Raw genomic sequence first — 19,547 nt, 5'->3', positions numbered from 1 at the left:
TTGCTCTTCCAGGCTATTTTCTCACCCATTACTGCCCTAGAAAACATGTTCTGCCTGTTATTCTGGAAGCATTTTCTTATTTCCCAGGAAGCAGGACCCAGAGATCTTGGTGAAAAAAATCTTCCACCTTGTTATACACATACCACCTCTCTTAATCCTCAACAGCCATTAAGTGGCAGAGCCTGCAGGACTCAACAGGTCACTGAACTCCACAGTCAGATGCTCAGCAAGGTGACTGCCACGTAATAAGTGCTCAACATGTGACCCCTTACATAAAGTGTTTGGGCTGGGCATAGTGGTTCACACCTGTAATCCTGGCATTTTGGGAGGCTGAGGCAGGAGGATCACTTGAGGCCAGGAGTTTGATACCAATCTGGACAGCACAGCGAGACCCTGTCTCTACAAAAAAAAAAGAAAAAAAAATTAGTCAGGCATGATAGTGCGTACCTGTAATCCCAGCTACTTGACAGGCTGAAGCAGGATGATCGTTTGAGCCCAGGAGTTTGAGACTGTAGTGAGCTATGATCATGCCATTGCACTCTAGCCTGGGTGACAGAGAGCGACCCTGTCTCAAAAATAAATTTAAAAACATAAAATTTAAAAGGAATTTGGTGACCCCAGCCTAAAAAATAAAAGGCAACAGAAAATGCATCTTATCTTCCCTTTGATTCTCTACAGTGCTCAATAAATAAATTTCAAGGCCGGGCATGGTGGCTCATGCCTGTAATCCTAGCACTTTGGAAGTACCAAGACAGGTGGATTGCCTGAGGTCAGGAGTTTGAGACCAGCCTGGGCAACACAGCAAAACCCCATATCTACTAAAAATACAAAAAATTAGCCAGGTGTGTAGCCAGGCATGGTGTCAGACACCTGTAGTCCTACCTATTCGGGAGGCTGAGACACGAGAATCGCTTCAATCCAGAAGGTTGCAGTGAGCTGAGATTGCATCATTGCACTCCAGCCCGGGCGACAAAGCAAGAGTCTCTCCAAAAATAAATAAATAAATAAATAAATTTCAAATGGATGAATAAGAAGCCCACACCAATCATCTTGGAGCCACAGCCCTAAATACAAAAAGATACCTAAATATGATCAGACACCCCTACTTACTTTGTCCCAGAACAGCGACCCCTTGTTCTTGTAGGTCACAGTCGACCTTTCCAGGACTGCTGCAGACATCCCTGACTCCTTGCCTCTAGAGCTATCAGGGAAGTGAAGATCTGTAAGTCCACTGCTTCTTTACCCTTTATGTCCACACTCCCTTCAGAGAGAAACATTTCATGCTGCTTCTTTTCTGGTATGCAACATGAAAACAGCTTTCTTTTAAACTCAACAGAGTTCCAGTGTAGTGGCTCTGTATGAGCTTGTCCTCACATTGCTAATAAAGACATACCTGAGACTGGGTAGTTTATAAAGAAAAGAGGTTTAATTGACTCACAGTTTCGCATGGCTGGGGAGGCCTCAGGAAACTTAGAATCATGGCAGAAGGGGAAGCAAACACATCCTTCTTCACATGGTAGCAGGAGAGAGAATGAGAGCTGCGTGAAGGGGAAAGCCCCTTACAAAACCATCAGATCTCACGAGAACTCATTCACTATCATGAGAACAGTACAGGGGAAACTGCCCCCATGATTCAATTATCTCCACCTGGTCCTGCCCTTCACACATGGGGATTATTACAATTCAAGATAAGACTTTGGGTGGGGACACAGCCAAACCGTATCAGGCTCATACTTGTAATCTCAGCACTTTGGGAGGCCAAGGTGAGAGGATCCCTTTAGGTCTGGAGTTTGAGACCAGCCTGAGCAATACAGTAAGACCCTGTCCCTACATAAAAAAATTTTTAATTAGCCCCATGTGGTGGTGCACACCTGTACACCCAGCTACTTTGGAGGCTAAGGCAGGAGGATTGCTTGAGCCCAAGAGTTCGAGGCTGCAGTGAGCTATGATTGTGCCACTGTACTCCAGCCTGGGCAACAGAGCAAGATCCTATCTCAAAATAAAAATAAAAAATAAATTAAACAAACAAAACTGTAATGTTGAATATGCTTTTCAAACTAGACTCACCCCCATTCATGAAAGCCATTGATCTTGTCCAACTTGCTCATTTCACCACTGGGGAAACAGAGGTACAGATAAAGGAATCAAAGTGCTCAAGAGGGTCCAGTGAGACAGAAGCACACCTGGGACTGCCAGAGCTCCTGGTGCCCAGCTCGACGCCCAGGCATTCCTCAGAGTCTATGCCTTGCCAGGGACAGGGCTGGTGACTTGGAAGCGGGCAGGCTCCTGTGCCGCCATGGCCTCCGCCAGGCTCCTCAGTGCTCTCAAGCTAACCTATGGGGTTCTCAAAGGGAAACAGGTATCTGGAGCTTGGTCTGTGGTGCTGAGGCTGCTGGAGACAAGAACCCTGAGTTCTAAGCCCAGATCAGTGATGGGTAGCTCCAGATTAAGGACCCAGCAGAGAGAGTGAGGAGCCCTCTTTAGTTTCGACTCTGCAGCCTCCTTGTCTCCACCTCCTCTATCACAGCTGCTCACTCGTCATCCTGGACCCGATGCCTGCTCCTGTCATGCTGTCCCATCAGCATCTCTCTCGCTCCTGTACCCTCCTCCCATCTAGTTGCGGCCTCGCTTCTGTCTCTGACAGGGACCCAGCCCACCACCTGCGGGCCCATATGTGTTTTGTTTGACACTATTTGAAAACAATCTGAATTAGTTGCTTGTGTTTAAAAACTGGTAGGAATCATCTAAAATACTGAATTTCTGGATTCTCTTGAAGAATCTACAGACTGACAATATGAGGCCTGAATTATTTTCTGGCAGGACAGCAACTGACTGGGCTAAGGGGCAGCTGCCCCATCTGGATGGGGAATTCATACAGCGGGCCCCAGCATCTCCACCATTCCCTGTTGCCTTCCCAGCCCTGCTGCTGCGCTCCTTTAGATGACCTGTCTGACCTTGGAAGGCATTCGCAACCCTAGTCTTGACCACTTTGATTTGAGCCTTCCCCACATCCAGCTCATGAGATAAGACCATCCTATCCTGAGACCATGCCCAGTGATTAACCCATCCACACACAGCCTCTGACCATCCATTCACTCAGCCCAGCCCTCGAGCGTCAAGGGAGACTGTGCCCCCATTGCTGTCCCCCAAACACCTCTCTGGACCCACAGCTCAGCCCTCCAGGACCCCCTCCTCCAAGTCCCACAACTCCCATGGTGGTCATTCAGAAAGCACGGTGGCCAATCCACCATCCTTTATTTGTCCTAAATAAGGACCCCTGCACTTTTATACTGAGGCAAGAGTTCTTGGATTTTGTACCGAGGTGCTTTGATGGCTTGGACAATCCTCAATGGGGGGAGGTATTTCTGGGGTGCCATAAAAATGGGATAACGAGGTTTAGTCATCTTGTTGATGCTGCACAAATCCAGGACCACAGACTTAGGGTTGTAGATCTCTTTCTTCTTGGGCCGGATTGGAGGGAATGGTGGACTTTGGCGAGGCTCCACAAGCAGCCGCAACAGGTCCTTCCGAAAGATATTCCAGCTGTTCTCCTGGAGGAACTTCTGGCACATATCTTCATCACTAAAGGGCAGGCACAAAAGCCAAGGTTCTCATGCCAGTCCCGCCCCTCCAGCCTTGCCTCCTGCCACTCTCCCCTCCCTAAGCACGTGGTGCTTCATCCTGCTTCTCTGACCCTCCCAGACTCTCCCTCTGCACCCTTTCCCTTTCCACAGTTTTCTTCCCTTAGGCCTGTGCTGTCTCATGTAGTAGCAATGGGCCACATGTAGCTACTGAGTACCTGACATACAGCCAGTCTGAAATAGAGATGTGCTGTGAGTGTAAAACACAAACCAGACTTAGAATAACAAAAGAATGTAAAATAGCTCATTAATCATTTTATATTGATAAATGGATAAAGTGTGGTATATACATATTGCATGATTCTGTTTATGTAAGATGTCCATAACAGGCAAGTCTGTAGAGACAGGAAATAGATTGGTGGCTGCCGTGGACTGGCCATGGTGCTGTGGCTCCACCCTGCCCCCTTCCCTCGTAGCAAGTAATGCTGAGGAAGGTGGAAGAAGGACTGGAGCCTCCTGAGACCACATCAAGGCAAGGGGGTGTTAAACTTCAATTAACTCACCTGTACCCCCTTACCTAAGCAGACAAGCTGAATACTTCACTCACAAGTCAGAACATTCTTCCAGCCAGATTATATTGACAAAGATAAAGTCAACTTTGATCCGTAGAGATTGGCTTAAGAAAAAACCCAGAGGTCAGCATGGCTACAAGCTAGTCCTGTAGCGTCAGCAATATGGCAAAGCCAGCTTCCCCCCGCTCATGAAAGCTGGGCATGTGCACCTCTTCTCAACTCCATGCTTGTGGCAGCAGGTTGGTAGTTTGAAACTGGCCATGGTGGGAGTATTTACACCACAGAAATCAGCAAACACTGCAAGCTAGAGTCCTCTTCCTGCATCTTGGAGAGCTGGTTGTTAAACATCCACTGAGCACACTACTGGGTAGTCCTCACCTAAAAAGTTCCATTAACTCCCAATTTCTTACATAATAAATAATAACAACATCTCACTCTGACTTAGGACTTACCATGTGTCAAGCACTTTACATTTGTTAACTCATTTAATTTTCACAATCACCCCATTTCACAAACATAGAAATTGGGGTGAGGCTAAGGAATTCACCAAAACCTAGGAGGGGGCTAGCATGTGATGACTAATTTTTAAGGGATAACTTTTTTAAAACCTAGATTCTAAGCTAAGACAGACAAGACTCTATGTCACTTCCTGATGTTGATGTTCACATTGATTTCTAGTCTACTTTTTCACTGAACAGGGTAGCGTCGGCTTCACACAGTGGTCTCAGTTCCAATCCCCTGTCTCACTTGAACTGAAAGCTGCATCTGTCCTTTCAGGCTTTAAAAAATCAACCCATGGCCGGGCGCGGTGGCTCACGCCTGTAATCCCAGCACTTTGGGAAGCCAGGCGGGTGGATCACTTCAGATCAGGAGTTCGAGACCAGCCTGGCCAAGATGGTGAAACCCTGTCTCTACTAAAAATACAAAAATTAGCCAGATGTGGTGGCACACGCCTGTAATCCCAGCTACTCAGGAGGCTGAGCCACAAGAATCACTTGAACCCAGTGGGCAGACATTGCAGTGAGCTGAGATCACGCCATTGCACTCCAGCTCGGATGACAGAGTGAGACTCCGCCTCAAAAAAAAAAAAAAAAAAAATCAGCCCATGACGCCCTTAAGCCCTCCTGGGCAATCCCCAGCATTAGTTCGTACTATCAGTCTGTTTTGGGTGATTCTCTTCACTTTGGCCTTGGGGGATTTCCTGACTTTCTTGTGTACGCAGCCATGCATTCTACCCCGCATGGGCCCCGCTGTGCTCTGTAGGGGTGATTTTCAGGATATCCAGCCTGCACTATTCATAGGACAGGTACCTCTGCCACTGGCTCTATGATCTTCAGGACCTCAGAGTCTTTGGTTAAAACATGAGGGATCTGAGCTAGATAATGGATATGTTTTCTGCCTGTTTTAGCAGTCTAGAAAGGCATGAGTTCAACAATTAATGAATAAGACAGAATTCTGTAAGTCAGCATTCTAGATGAGGGCCGCAAATGCTGACTGAGCAGGGCGGATGCTGAATGTTCCATCTGCTCCCCCACCACCCGCAAGTCTACGTAAACCTTTTCTGAATTTCCATTCAACAGATATTAACCAATCCCCATCACATGCCAGGCATTATGCAATGAGCTAAGGCTGCTTAAACCCTTTTTTGAGTGGCAGGTCTAAATGGCTATTTCCTATATTGGTAGTACCCAGGAATCAGAGAAGTGTGGCATCCTTGAACCAGAAGGAACCACCAGTATTTCTCAGCTTGTTTTTCTCACAAGACTGCCCCAGTGTTGGCCTTATTTACATATCATCTGCTTTTTAAATTTACTAATGATTTTCCAGGCTGGGCACGGTGGCTCACACCTGTAATCCCAGGTGAGGCTGAGGCGGGCAGATCACCTCAAGTCGGGAGTTCGAGACCAGCGTGGCCAACATGGTGAAACCCTGTCTCTACTAAAATTAGCCAGGTGTAGTGGCAGCGCCTGTAATCCCAGCTACCTGGGAGACTGAGGCAGGAGAATCACTTGAACCCAGGAGGCGGAGGTTGCAGTGAGCCAAGATCATGCCACTGCACTCCAGCCTGGGCAACAAAGCAAGACTCTGTCTAAAGAAAAAAAAAAAAATTACTAATGATTTTCCTTCAATCTGTTCAGTTTCTTTTACTTAAATATTTACTTTAACTTTGTCTTAAGCAACAAGATCTGTCAGATCACATGGTTAGTAAGCTAGTCATGTTGCTTTTTCTAATTCATACAAATAAATACATAACTGTTAAAACTAAAAATGTCAATCTGTGAGCCACCTAAAATCATCCTGTAACCCTCCTGTGGAATATGTTCCATACTTTAAAAACTACTGATCTACTCTAATTTTCTTGTTTTGCTGATTGGAGTCGGAAGACTAGAGAAGGTCACGAAGACCTCACATTGCTCAAGGTCATGAAGATCTCATGTCAGAGCCTTTTGTGTGCTTACTGGCCAGGGCTGGAATCACCTGCAGCTCTGTCTGCCTTCATACCCCCTTTCTCTACCATTGGAATCACTCGCTTCCTACACTTGCTGCCAAAACCGTGTCTGATCACAATATCACCACAAGTAAAGAAAAGAGAGAGGATGCAAAATTGTGTAAGAAGTATGAGCTCCGTTATGAAAATGGAGCACGACGATAAATGCATATTTGGCACATATTCATGAAGTGAAAAAAACATTAAAAGGAAATACAGAAGATATGAACTGGGATTGCTGGAGGATTGCAAATGATTTGGGTTTTGTCTTTTTCGTTGTTCAGTGTTTTTCAATTTTCTGCAATGAGTATGGCCCATTCACATTTAGTCAACATTTACTAAGCACCTTCTGCATTCTGGGCACTGTACAGGTGCTAGAGACCAAAAGTGGATATAGCACAACCCTGCCTTCCTGAAACACTTGATCAGGTGGAAGGGAAAGAGCTGTGCAAACAGGTAACTATATGTCAACACAACATGGTCAATGACAGAGCTGTGCAGAGAATATTATGAGTGTGCAGAAAGGGGGTACTTATCCCAAACAGGTTAGTCTGAGGAGGTTTGCTGCAGAAGATGAATCTTACGGAATGAGCAGGAATTTATCACACAAAGGATGAAGGCAGGACTGGGGTCAGCATTTCAGGCAAAAGGGCCAGCATTGGCAAAGGCCAGGTATGTTCAGCATATAGCAGGCAACCCGCCTGGGTGGCTGGAGTGAGTTGGAGGTGGCAGGAGATGCTGCAGGGGGCTTGAGTAGGGGGTCAGACTGTGGTGGGTCATTGCGGTAGCACTGAGTTTGGACTTTATCCTATAGGCAGTGAGATACCATTGAGAGGTTTCAAGCAGGAGTTTAACACAACTAGATTAGGGTTTTAACAAGAACACAGTGGGCAGAAAGAATCCGGCAGGGAGGAGACTAAAGGGAGGAACCCGTGATAAGACTCTTGCAGGAATCTAGCTTGGTGGTCCCGAAGTGGGGTTGGAGGCCAGGCACGGTGGCGCATGCAATTCCAGCACTTTGGGAGGCCAAGGTGGGTGGATCCTTTGAGCTCAGGAGTTTGAGACCAGCCTGGGCAACATGGCAAAACCCTGCCTCTACCAAAAAATACAAAAAATTAGCCAGGCATGGTGGCGCCTGCCTGTTGTCCCAGCTAGTGGGAAGGCTGAGGTGGGAGGATCACTTGAGCCCGGGAGGTGGAGGCTGCAGTGAGTTGAGATTGAGCCACAGCATGCCAGCCTGGATGACAGAGTGAGACCCCGTCTCTTTCACACACACAGGAAACAAAGTTGGGGTGGAGAGACATGTCACCCAGGGAGATGTACAAGATCCACTAGAGTATGTGAATAGTAAGATTTCATTTATATTTATCTTTCTCTTATTCTTTTAAAAGATCGATTTTCATATGTTTATAATATATATTGGTACAGTTATACTATATGTGGATATAATAAAAACAAATCAACAGATGTTATTTATACATATATATATACATACCAGGGAGTACATGCTTGAACACTTTTTAGTAATACCAACGTGAGATGAAAACAGTTTTGAGACCACTGGTCTGGGCAATAAATTAATTTTTACATTTAAATAAAGCTATTTGTTCTCATTATAAAAGCATTAACATTCACTCTAGAAAATTTGGACACTATGAAAAAGTGAAGAAAAAATGTATCTAATCTTTCAAGATACATACTTATTTTTAATAATTATAAAAGTAAATCTCAGCACTTTGGAAGACCAAGCAGGAGGACTATTTAAGTCCAGGAGTTCAAGACCAGCTTGGGCAACATAGTGAGATTCGCATCTCTACAAAAAAATTTTCAATTAGCTGAGCATTGTAGTGCATGTCTACAGTTCCAGCTACTCGGGAGACTGAGCTGGGAGGATCGTTTGAACCCAGGAGGTCAAGGCTACAGTGAGCCATGATTGTGCCACTGCACTCCAGCCCGGGGAACAGAGTGAGAACCTGTCTCAAAAAAAAATAAGTAAATAAAAATAAAATAAAATAAAATAAAAGCAATGCATATGCATTGCAAGAACAAATATGAGAGGAATATATAACCAGAAAGTTCCTTTAGTCTCACCTCCCGGAGAAAACGACTCTTACCACAGGCATTGTCATTTTCGCTTATTTCCTTCTAGGTTTCTCTCGGGTAAGTGTTTGACAAAGGCATAGTCATAGCACCTGTACAATTCTGTACTGCCCTTTTCCAGTATCATTATATCACCCATTTTACCCTGCTGTTACAGAGCCATTAAGCTTACCATTTTTTAAATAAAACAATTATGTTCTATCAAGAGAAAATACCACAATTTTGTAAACTATCCCTTTAGTGTGGCACACATGAATGTTGTTGTCATTGTTTTTCTATTATGAATATGGCTGCTATGAACATCTTACTTTATTTATTTACTATTATTATTTTTGTTTGTTTGAGACAGAGTTTCGCCCTTGTTGCCCAGGCTGGAGTGCAATGGCGCAACCTTGGCTCACTGCAACCTTTGCCTCCCAGGTTCAAGTGATTCTCCTGCCTCAGCCTCCTGAATAGCTGGGATTAAAGATGGCCACCACCACACCCGGCTAATTTTTTGTACGTTTAGTAGAGACGGGGTTTCACCATGTTGGCCAGCTGGTCTTAAACTCCTGACCTCAGGTGATCCACCTGCCTCGGCCTCCTAAAGTGCTGGGATTACAGGCGTGAGCCACCATGCCCAGCCTATTATTATTATTATTATTATTATTATTATTATTATTAAATGGAATCTCGCTCTGTCACCCAGGCTGGAGTGCAATGGCGTAATCTTGGCTCACTTCAACCTCTGCCTCCCGGGTTCAAGTGATTCTCCTGCCTCAGCCTCCTGAATAGTTGGATTAAAGATGGCCACCACCACAATCTGCCAATTTTTGTACGCTTAGTAGAGACGGGTTTTCACCCATGTTGGCCAGCTGGTTAAACTCCTGACTCAGGTGATCCACCTGCCTCGCCTCCCAAAGTGTTGGGGATTACAGGCGAGCCACACCATGCCCAGCCTATTATTATTATTATTATTATTATTATTATTATTAAATGGAATCTCTCGCCTGTCACCCAGGCTGGAGGCAGTAATGGCGATCTTGGCTCACTTCAACCTCTGCCTCCTAGTCTGCTTATTCTGCCTCAGCCTCCTGAGTAGCTGGGATTACAGGGGCCCACTACCATGCCCGGCTAATTTTTGTATTTTTAGTACAGGCAGGGTTTCACCATGTTGGCCACAAACCTCAGACCTCGGTGATACACTTCACTGCCTCCAAAGTGCAGGGATTACAGGCATGAGCCACCCTGGCCTTAGTTATTATTATTGCCATTATTATTATTATTATTTTTGAGACAGAGTTTTTTCCCATGTTCGGGCTGGAGTGCAATGGTGCAATCTCGGCTCACTGCAACCTCTGCCTTCTGGGTTCGGGTGATTCTCCTGCCTCAGCCTTCCGAGTAGCTGGGATTACAGGTGCCCGCCACCACGCCCAGCTAATTTTTGCATTTTTAGTAGAGACAGGGTTTCACCATGTTTGCAAGGCTGGTCTCAAACTCCTGACCTCAGGTGATCCACCCACCTCGGCCTCCCAAAGTGCTGGGATTACAGGCGTGAGCCACCGCGCCTGGCCTTATTATTTTTTAACACAGAGTTTCACTCTGTCACCCAGGCTGAAGTGCAGTGGTGCCATCTCAGCTCACTGCAACCTCTGTCTCCCAGGTTCAAGCGATTCTCCTACCTCAGCGTCCTGAGTAGTTGGGATTACAGGCATGTGCCACTGCGCCTGGCTAATTTTGTGTTTTTAGTAGAGATGGGGTTTCACTACGTTGGCCAGGTTGGTCTCAAACTCCTGACCTCAAGTGATCTGCCTGCCTTGGCTTCCCAAACTGCTGGGATTATAGGCGTAAGCCACTGCGCCTGACCCTGCAATGAACATCTTAATGCAGGGGCTTTCTCTATATTTTGGCTCTATAAATTCACAGATGAATCTCTGTCTCAAAGTGTCAAGACAGTTTTATAACATTTGAAATGTAATGCTAAAATTATCATCAAACGGATTGAGCCTATCTAGAGTGTACCAACAACTCCCATTTCATTTCACCCTTGTCAGTAGGCAGTAGGTATTACATTTTTCCCTCTTTTACTAAAATAACAGGTGAAAAATTGTTCATTTCACCTAATGGGACTTACGCACATTTCCAGTACTGACCTGGGGAATGCAATATTGAGCTTTAACAACTTTTTTATCATCTCGTCATCATTGTCAATCAGTTCATAAAATATTTCCTTCCTTATCCGTATCAACTCATTTCCCAGGCTCATCAGGATCAAGGGTCGTGTGTCGCATTCACCCTCTGGAAGGAAGGCCTGGTGAAGACCCTCGGGAGAGAAGTCACAGAAAGTTAGACCTCAGAGACTGGCCAGGTCTGCCCGCAGATTTTCTTTTATTTTTATTTTTATTTTTTTTTGAGACGGAGTTTCGATCTTGTTGCCCAGGCTGGAGTGCAGTGGCCCAATCTCAGCTCACTGCAACCTCTGCCTCCCAGGTTCAAACGATTCTCCTGCCTCAGCCTCCCTAGTAGCTGGGATTACAGGCATGCACTACCACGCCCGGTTAATTTTGTATTTTGAGTAGAGATGGGATTTCTCCATGTTGCTCAGGCTGGTCTCGAACTCCTGACCTCAGGTGATCCACCGCCTTGGCCTTCCAAAGTGCTGGGATTACAGGCATGAGCCACCGTGCCTGGCCTACCCGCAGATTTTCTAGATGGGAAAAAGAAGGCCTCAAACAGGAGGTGAATTTATCTGGGATCACTGAGCAAATGACCAGCAGGAGAAATCCTGGGCCCTTTTTGCTACATGACATGGAATTTCTCTGACCCTGGAATTAGAAGAGCACCTAAATCAGATTACCCACTGTCCTACTCCAGCAATCTCACTGCCACTATTGCTCTCAAATTTTCCCCAACGTCTAATTACAGCTCTCTCTTTTTTTTGTTGAGTAAATCTGTTTTCTCTTCCTTAGGACTTACAACAAAAATCAAACAGTTAGGTGCCACGTGCAGTGGCTCACACCTGTAATCCCAGCACTTTGGGAGTCCCAAGGGGGTAGATCACTTGAGCCCAGGAATTTTAACCAGCCTGGGCAACATGGTGAAACCACACATCTACACAAATTACAAAAGTTAGCCAGGTGTGATAGTGCATGCCTATAGTCCCAGGCTGAGGTGGGAGGATTTATTGAGCCCAAGAAGTGGAGGTTGCCGTGAGCCGAGATCACACCACTGCACTCCAGCCTGGGCGAGACAGGGAGACTCCGTCTCAAAAAAAAAAAAAAAAAGAAAAGAAAAGAAAAGAAAAGAAAATTGCCCAACATCACACATCAGAAAAGCAATAAACCTAGGCTTTGAACCAGGTGGTCTGTCTTCAGAGTCTGTGCTTTCAGCAACTACAATGAGGAAACTGAGGCACAAAGAGGTTAAGTAGCTTGCCCAAGGTAAGGAGACATAAAGTGGCAGAGCCCAACCTTGAACCAGGGATCCACTCAGGAGCACTGCTGTCCTGCTTGCTCTCTCAGCCACCTCCAACCCACATGCTGCAGGCACACAGCTGGAGTCAGTTGCTTCTCTGGCTAGATGCTTCAAATAGCCTCCCAAAGCACCTGGGATCAAATAAATCTCCTCATGCCTCCTAAGGCCTGGGCTGTCTCACCCTTCCAGGCCCTCCATCTCAGCCTCGTGTCACTGCTGCCTTGCTTAGTCTGTTCCAGCCACCCTGCCCTCCCTTCCAATCCCCTCAACACGCCTCCTCCCTCCTGCCTTGAACCTTGAACTTGCTGCTTCTGTCTGGAACACTTTTCTGCCAGGTTGTTCCATCGCTTATTCTTTTTTTTTTTTTTTTTGAGACAAAGTCTCACTCTGTCCCCAGCCTGGAGTGCAGTTGGATGATTTCAGCTCACTACAACCTCAACTTCCTGGGCTCAAGAGATCCTCCTGCCTCAGCCTCCTGAGTAGCTGGGACTACAGGTGTGCACCACCACACTCAGCTAATTTTTGTTTTTGGTAGAGACGGGGTTTCACCATGTTGCCCAGGCTGGTCTCGAACTCCTGGCCTCAGCGATCCTCCTTCCTTGGCCTCCCAAAGTGCTGGGATTACAGGTGTGAGCTACTGTGCCCAGCCCCATAGCTTATTCTTTTCATCATTCAGGTCTCAGCTTAAACATTACCTCCTCAGAGCAGCCTTCCCTTAGCCACCCCATTTAAGAATCTCTCCACCCACCCTGCTTTCCATTCCATTCCTAACAGCAATTTGTAATTTTCTATGTATTTACTAGCTACCTATTGTCTGTCCTGACTAGATCATAAGCCCCATGAGGGCAGGAATTATGTCAGTTTACTCAGCCACACTGGCACTTTGTGCCATGCTTGGAGCATGGTAGGTGCTCAAGGAATATCTGCTGAATGAGCGACCCAAATGAAGTCACACAACTTTAGAGGTGGCAGCTCACCCAGATGAATCTCCTCATTTTCTCATGACACAGATTCAGAAAGGGAAAGTGATTTGCCCGTGGCCATACAGCTAACTATTAGAAGCAAAATGAGAATAAGAAGTGCTGCTTGCCACCTCTCTTCTGCGATGCCCATGGCTCTGGCCCATCCAGTCTTGACCACTTCAGAGGCCTCAGCCTGCCTGTTCCATGGAGAAGTTGGACTTCCTATATCTCCTGGCTCAAAACCTGCGTCCCTCTACCCTAGGCCCCACCCTCTGCTGTTCCCAGGGCTGACCCAGCTCCACACTGCTACTCCCAAGGGTGAGGACAATGTGACCCACCTTCCAGGGGGCGGGTTCAGTCAAGCAGTTACCACTCTCATTCTCCTACAGCTGAAGTCAGGGCCTCAACACAGAGAGCTCAGAGTCCTATCACAGGCACCTCACGGAGGCATCCGCAGACATTTTCTTCAAAGGGGTCACGTTAACAAATCTTTGTTGAAGGCCTTCTATGTGCTGGCCCTATGTGGGAAGCAGCAGCCAGGTCCTTTTGCTAAGTCCCCACCCAAAGCCTTCCAGGACTTCTAGGAAATCAAGGCCTTACTCCCTGTTCCAGCATTGCAGGGCCTGGACAAAACAGATCCTGTTGTTCCTGTTCCTGACACAGCCTCCCCTCCTGTCACCGCCTACCAAACTGAGCAAGGCCTTTTCCGTCCTCATGCCTCCATCCTGCCCAGGCCTCAGTGTCCTGTGGTGCCCTGTGTTCAGCTCTGAGCACCTTACTCTGAAACATTAACAAATTGAAGTGAAGCAGACACCACCTTCATTAACTCTAACAAAGACGTATTAATGTAAGATGTTAATAACAGGGGACACTGGGAGAGGGACATATGGGGACTCTCTGTACTATCTTCTCAATTTTTCTGTAAATCTAAAACTGTTCTAAAAAATAAGACCACTAAAACAATGAATCCAGTAGTGGGGGCAGGGGGAGTGTGGGTGACCACGCTTGGCTGTGAGCTGATCACTATGGAGGCTGGGAGGCGGGTGACAGAGCTGAGTGGCAGGAGGAGCGGTATGTGGGCGCAGAGGTGGGGCAGGCAGAAGGACTTTCCAGGAGGAGCAATGAGCTGGAAGGCTGGAAACTAAGCTCCTTGAAGAATGACCAAAGGAATGGAGGCCACTCTGTGTGAATATGAAAATAATTAACGGAACACTGGCACTGTGCCTGGCTACATAAATGTTGAATGAAAAACAAAACAGCATTCTTTAAATACCTAAGGGCATCACATGCTAAGGAAGTAGATTCCTTCTGTTTTAGGGGATAGGGCAGGGAGAAGAGAGGAGCTAGTTTAAAGTTGTAGGAGGCAATGTTTTACTAAACAAAAGGAAGAAATTTCTAAGAGCTCAAAAATAATCAGCATTGACAAAGGGACTGGACCTTTGTCCACTGGACTGTGCTAGGGACTGGACCTCTCAGACAGTACTGGACTGACCTTCCCAGCCCTGAGGACATACAGGCTGGTGTGAGTGGAGAGAAGGAGCATGCACAGTCCACCATAACACAGGGTAAGAATGGTGTAAGGACAACCTTGGAGATAGTGACAGAGGAACAGAGGAGAGGGCTTGGTGAGGGAACGGTTTCCCAGATGCCAAATGACCACATATGAGGCTTCAGGAGACAGCCGTCTGCAGGCACAGGCGGGCTGAGTCCCATTTCTCCTCCTGGAAGGCCCTTCTCCCGCCCCACCTCTGCACCCGCACACTGCTCCTCCTCCTCTCATTCAGCTCTGGCACCTGCCACCGAGCTTCCATAGTGATCAGCTCATAGCCAAGCATGGTCATCCATACTACCCTTGCTACCACTACTGCATTTTTTTTTTTTTTTTTTTTTTTTTTGAGACAGGCTCTCATTCTGTTGTTCAGACTGAAGTACAGTAACACAATCATGGCTCACTGCAGCCTCGATTTCACAGGCTCAAGCAATCCTCCTACCTCACCCTCCCACGTAGCTGGGATCATAGGCAAATGTCACCATGCCCAGCTAACTTTTTAAGTTTTTGTAGAGACAGGGTCTCACTTTGTTGCCCAAGCTGGTCTCGAACTCCTGGGCTTCAGCAAGTGTGAGCCACTGTGCCCAGCCTTGGATTCCTTTTATTTTTTTTGAGACAGAGTCTTACTCTGTTACCCAGGCTGGAGTGCAGTGGTACAATCCTGGCTCACTGCAACCTCTGCCTCCTGGGTTCAAGTGATTCTCCTGCCTCAGCTTCCCGAGTAGCTGGGGTTACAGGTGTGTGCCACCATGCCTGACTAATTTTGTATTTTTAGTAGAAATGGGGTTTCACCATGTTGGCCAGGCTGGTCTCAAACTCCCAACCTCAGGTGATCCGCCTGCCTTGGCCTCCCAAAGCGTCTGGGATTACAGGCGTGAGCCACCGCGCCTGGCCTGGTGGTCTTATTTTTTAAAACAGTTTTAGATTTACAGAAAAATTGAGAAGATAGTGCAGAAAGTGCCCATATACTCCACGTCCAGTTTCCCACATCTTACATTGGTAAGTCTTTGTTACAATTAGTGAACCTCTGCTGCTACATTATTGTTAGCTAAAGTCAATGAGTTGCTTAGATTTCCTGTTTCACCTAATGCCCTTTTTCTAGTTCACTATCTTATCCAGGATACAACATTACGTTTAATAATAGGGCTCTTTAGGCTCCTCTTGGCTGTGGCATTTTCTCAGGCCATTTTTTATTATCTTGGCAGTTTTGAGGGTACTCACTGAGTATTTTGTGGGATGCCATTGTTAGAATTTGTCTCATGTTTTCCCTCTAATCATGTCTCATGATTAGACTGGAGTTATAAGATATTGAGAGGATGGCCACAGAAGTTAAGTGATATTTTCATCACATCCTATCAAGGAACAATACTATCAACATGATGTTTTACTATTGATGTTGGCCTTGATGATCTGGCTGTGTTTTTCAGATTTTTTCCACTGTAAAGTTACTTCATTCCCCCCTTGCCATACTGTATTCTTTGGAAGGAAGTCCTATGCATGGCCCAAATTTAAGGAGTAGAGAGTTAGGCTCTCTCTCCTTTAAGACAGTGTAGCTACATAAATTGCTTGAAATTTATTCTGCAGGGAGATTTGTCTCTTCTCCTCCATTTATTAATTCATTATTAATTCATTTATATCAATATGTACTCACGAATGTTTATTTTGTACTTTTGGTTATAATCCAACACTGCTTTATTTTGTTTTTCAAATTGTTTCAGCTTTGGCCACTGGGAGATATTTTAGGTGGCCCCCGTGTCCTTGGACATGCTCCCATATTAAAGTAGTTCCTGCCCCTCCCCCAGCTCTTCCTTACTTTCCGGCATTACAATATGTTCTAGACTCATCCTGTGTATTTCCTGCCCTAGTCCTAGATTCAACCATTCTTCCAAAGAGCCCTTGTTCCTTTTATTGGGAAATTGTATTAGAAATCATGATCTGGTTTCTTGACATTGGCCTGGGCAATGGTTTTTTTTGGGTATGACCCCAAAACACAGGCAACAAAAGCAAAAATAGACAAATGAGATTGCATCAAACTAAAAAGCTTCCGCATAGCAAAGGAAACAACAACAAAGTAAAAAAACAACCTAAAGAATGATAGAAAATATTTGCAAGCTGTACATCTGATAAGGGGATAATATCTAAAATGTATAACGAACTTAGACAACACAGTCTCAAGAAATCAAATAGCCTGGTTAAGAAGTGGGCAAAGGCCGGGCGTGGTGGCTCAAGCCTGTAATCCCAGCACTTTGGGAGGCCGAGACGGGCGGATCACGAGGTCAGAAGATCGAGACCATCCTGGCTAACACGGTAAAACCCCGTCTCTACTAGAAAATACAAAAAAAACCTAGCCAGGCGAGGTGGTGGGCGCCTGTAATCCCAGCTACTCGGGAGGCTGAGGCAGGAGAATGGCGTAAACCCGGGAGGTGGAACTTGCAGTGAGCTGAGATCCGGCCACTGCACTCCAGCCCGGGCGACAGAGCAAGACACCGTCTCAAAAAAAAAAAAAAAAAAAAAAAAAAAGAAGTGGGCAAAAACTCTGAATAGACATTTCTCAAAGGAAGACATACAAATGACCAACAGGTATATGAAAAAAATGCTCAACATCACTGATCATCATGGAAATGCAAAGTGAAAATCCAATGAGATATTGAGTTATACCTGTTAAAACGATTACTATCAAAAAGACAAAATATGACAAATGTTGGCAAAGATTGGAAAAAAGGGAACCCTCAAACGTTATTGGTGGGAATATAAATTAGGACAGCCTTTATGAAAAACAGTATGGAGGCCAGGCACGATGGTTCACGCCTGTAATCCCAGCCCTTTGGGAGGCCAAAGTGGGAGTATTGCTTGAGGCCAGGAGTTCCAGACCAGCCTGGGCAATATAGTGAGACCCTGTCTCTAACAAAAAATAAAAAAATTAGTTGGGCATGGCAGCACACACCTGCAGTCTCAGCTATTCACAATACTCAGGTGAGAGCATTGGTTGGGCCCAGGAGTTCAAGGCTGCAGTGACCCATGATCACTCGCCACTGCACTCCAACCTGAGTGACAGAGCAAGACCTTGTCTCTTAAGAAGAATAAAAGAGTTCGGGCACAGTGGCTTACGCCTATATTCCCAGCACTTTGGTAGGCTGAGGTGGGTGGATCACGAGGTCAGGAGTTCGAGACCAACCCGGCCAACATGGCGAAACCCCACCTGTACTAAAAATACAAAAAATTAGCCAGACATGGTGGCGGGCACCTATAATCCCAGCTACTCGGGAGCCTGAGGCAGAAGAATCACTTGAACCCAGGAGGCAGAGGTTGCAGTGAGCCAAGATGGCACCACTGCATTCCAGCCTGGGTGACAGAGCAAGACTCTGTCTCAAAAAACAAAAAAAAAAGAAAGAAGGAAAGAAAGAAACCAAGCAACCAACCAACCAACCAAGATCCAAGTGCTAAGTGTGCTCATTGCTGGAAGGGTATCATTTCTTTTAGGCCCTATTATCTGACAGAGCAAAACAGTTGTATGTTTCTAACCATACCCATACATATTTCTTTTTTTTTTTTCCCGAGATGGAGTCTCGCTCTGTCACCCAGGCTGACGTGCAGTGGCGCGATCTCCGCTCACTGCAAGCTCTGCCTCCCGGGTTCCTGCCATTCTCCTGCCTCAGCCTCCCGAGTAGCTGGGACTACAGGCGCCCGCCATCAGGCCAAGCTAATTTTTTTGTATTTTTAATAGAGATGGGGTTTCACAGTATTAGCCAGGATGGTCTCGATCTCCTGACCTTGTGATCCGCCCACCTCAGCCTCCCAAAGTGCTGGGATTACAGGCGTGAACCACCATGCCTGACCCACCTACACATATATTTCTATACATAATTATCTGTAAGTATATATTGAGCTAAATTTGAGTATCTACTGATGTTTTCAACTCTAATCCATTACTACATGGAGCATTCTAGGCTCCCCCTGCTTTCTATACATTCCTGCTTAAATTGTGAAAAACCTGGCTCCCACCCTCTGCCATCCATTTACTGAACTGATTTATTTCAGTGTTAACACTGTGTACATGTATAGTAGTAGAAGTATTGTTAATCCACAACTTCATGAGAAACAGTTTTATCACTAGGGCACAGTGCTCAGACACAGTTCCTTTCGCTTTAGTCTTACCAACTCCACTCATTTCCAAAGTTACTTAAGTCAGCATCTTTTCCCCCAACTGCTTCACAGAGATTGTTTCATACATTTGTAATGGTTAGATTATCTTGTCATAGTTTGTATTCCTTCCTAGGATCCACTGACCTCCTAGATGATTTTTTTCTTTTTTCTTTTTTTCGAGACGGAGTCTTGCTCTGTCACCCAGGTTGGAATGCAGTGGTGCTATCTCTGCTCACTGCAAGCTCCACCTCCTGGGTTCACATCATTCTCCTGCCTCAGCCTCAAGAGTAGCTGGGACCACAGGCGACTGCCACCATGCCCGGCTAATTTTTTGTATTTTTAGTAGAGATGGGGTTTCACCGTGTTAGCCAGGATGATCTTGATGACCTTGTGATCCGCCTGCCTCAGCCTCCCAAAGTGCTGGGATTACAGGTGTGAACCACCACGCCCAGCTGATTTTTTTCTGTTTTAACAAATTGCATACATTAAGATTCACTTTTTGTGCTGTAAAATTAAATGGGTTTTGACAAATGCTTTTGTATCCACCATTACAGTACCATAGAGAATAATTTTACTGCCCTAAAAGTCCCCTGTGCTTCACCTATTCATCCCATCTCCTGAACTCCAAACCTCTTGCAACCACTGATAATTTTACTATCTCCATAGTGTTTTTCTTTTCCAGAATGTCATAGAATTGGA

General features: G+C 45.9%; 1 protein-coding gene across 5 annotated transcripts in view; it reads right to left on the bottom strand.

Moving 5' to 3' along the window:
• Positions 1-3,222: 3,222 nt before the first annotated feature.
• Positions 3,223-19,547, bottom strand: part of CNBD2 (cyclic nucleotide binding domain containing 2) — a 76,676-nt gene continuing 60,351 nt past the window's right edge. For 2 of the 5 annotated variants that reach the window (XM_009216202.4, XM_021921099.2), the window contains 2 exons: positions 10,874-11,043; positions 3,223-3,582 (listed from right to left, as the gene is read on the bottom strand). In XM_009216202.4, the coding sequence (XP_009214466.1) occupies positions 3,264-3,582; positions 10,874-11,043 (489 nt within the window). In that variant the 3' untranslated portion in view covers positions 3,223-3,263. The remainder of the gene's footprint in view (positions 3,583-10,873; positions 11,044-19,547) is intronic. The other 3 variants (XM_003904800.4, XM_009216205.4, XM_021921100.2) reach the window with 3 other exon arrangements.

This window comes from Papio anubis, chromosome 16, assembly GCF_008728515.1.
Source record: "Papio anubis isolate 15944 chromosome 16, Panubis1.0, whole genome shotgun sequence".
In the NCBI taxonomy this organism is placed as follows: domain Eukaryota; kingdom Metazoa; phylum Chordata; class Mammalia; order Primates; family Cercopithecidae; genus Papio; species Papio anubis.
The sequence above is the reverse complement of the archived record's forward strand: the minus strand, read 5'-3'. Positions and strand labels throughout refer to the sequence as shown.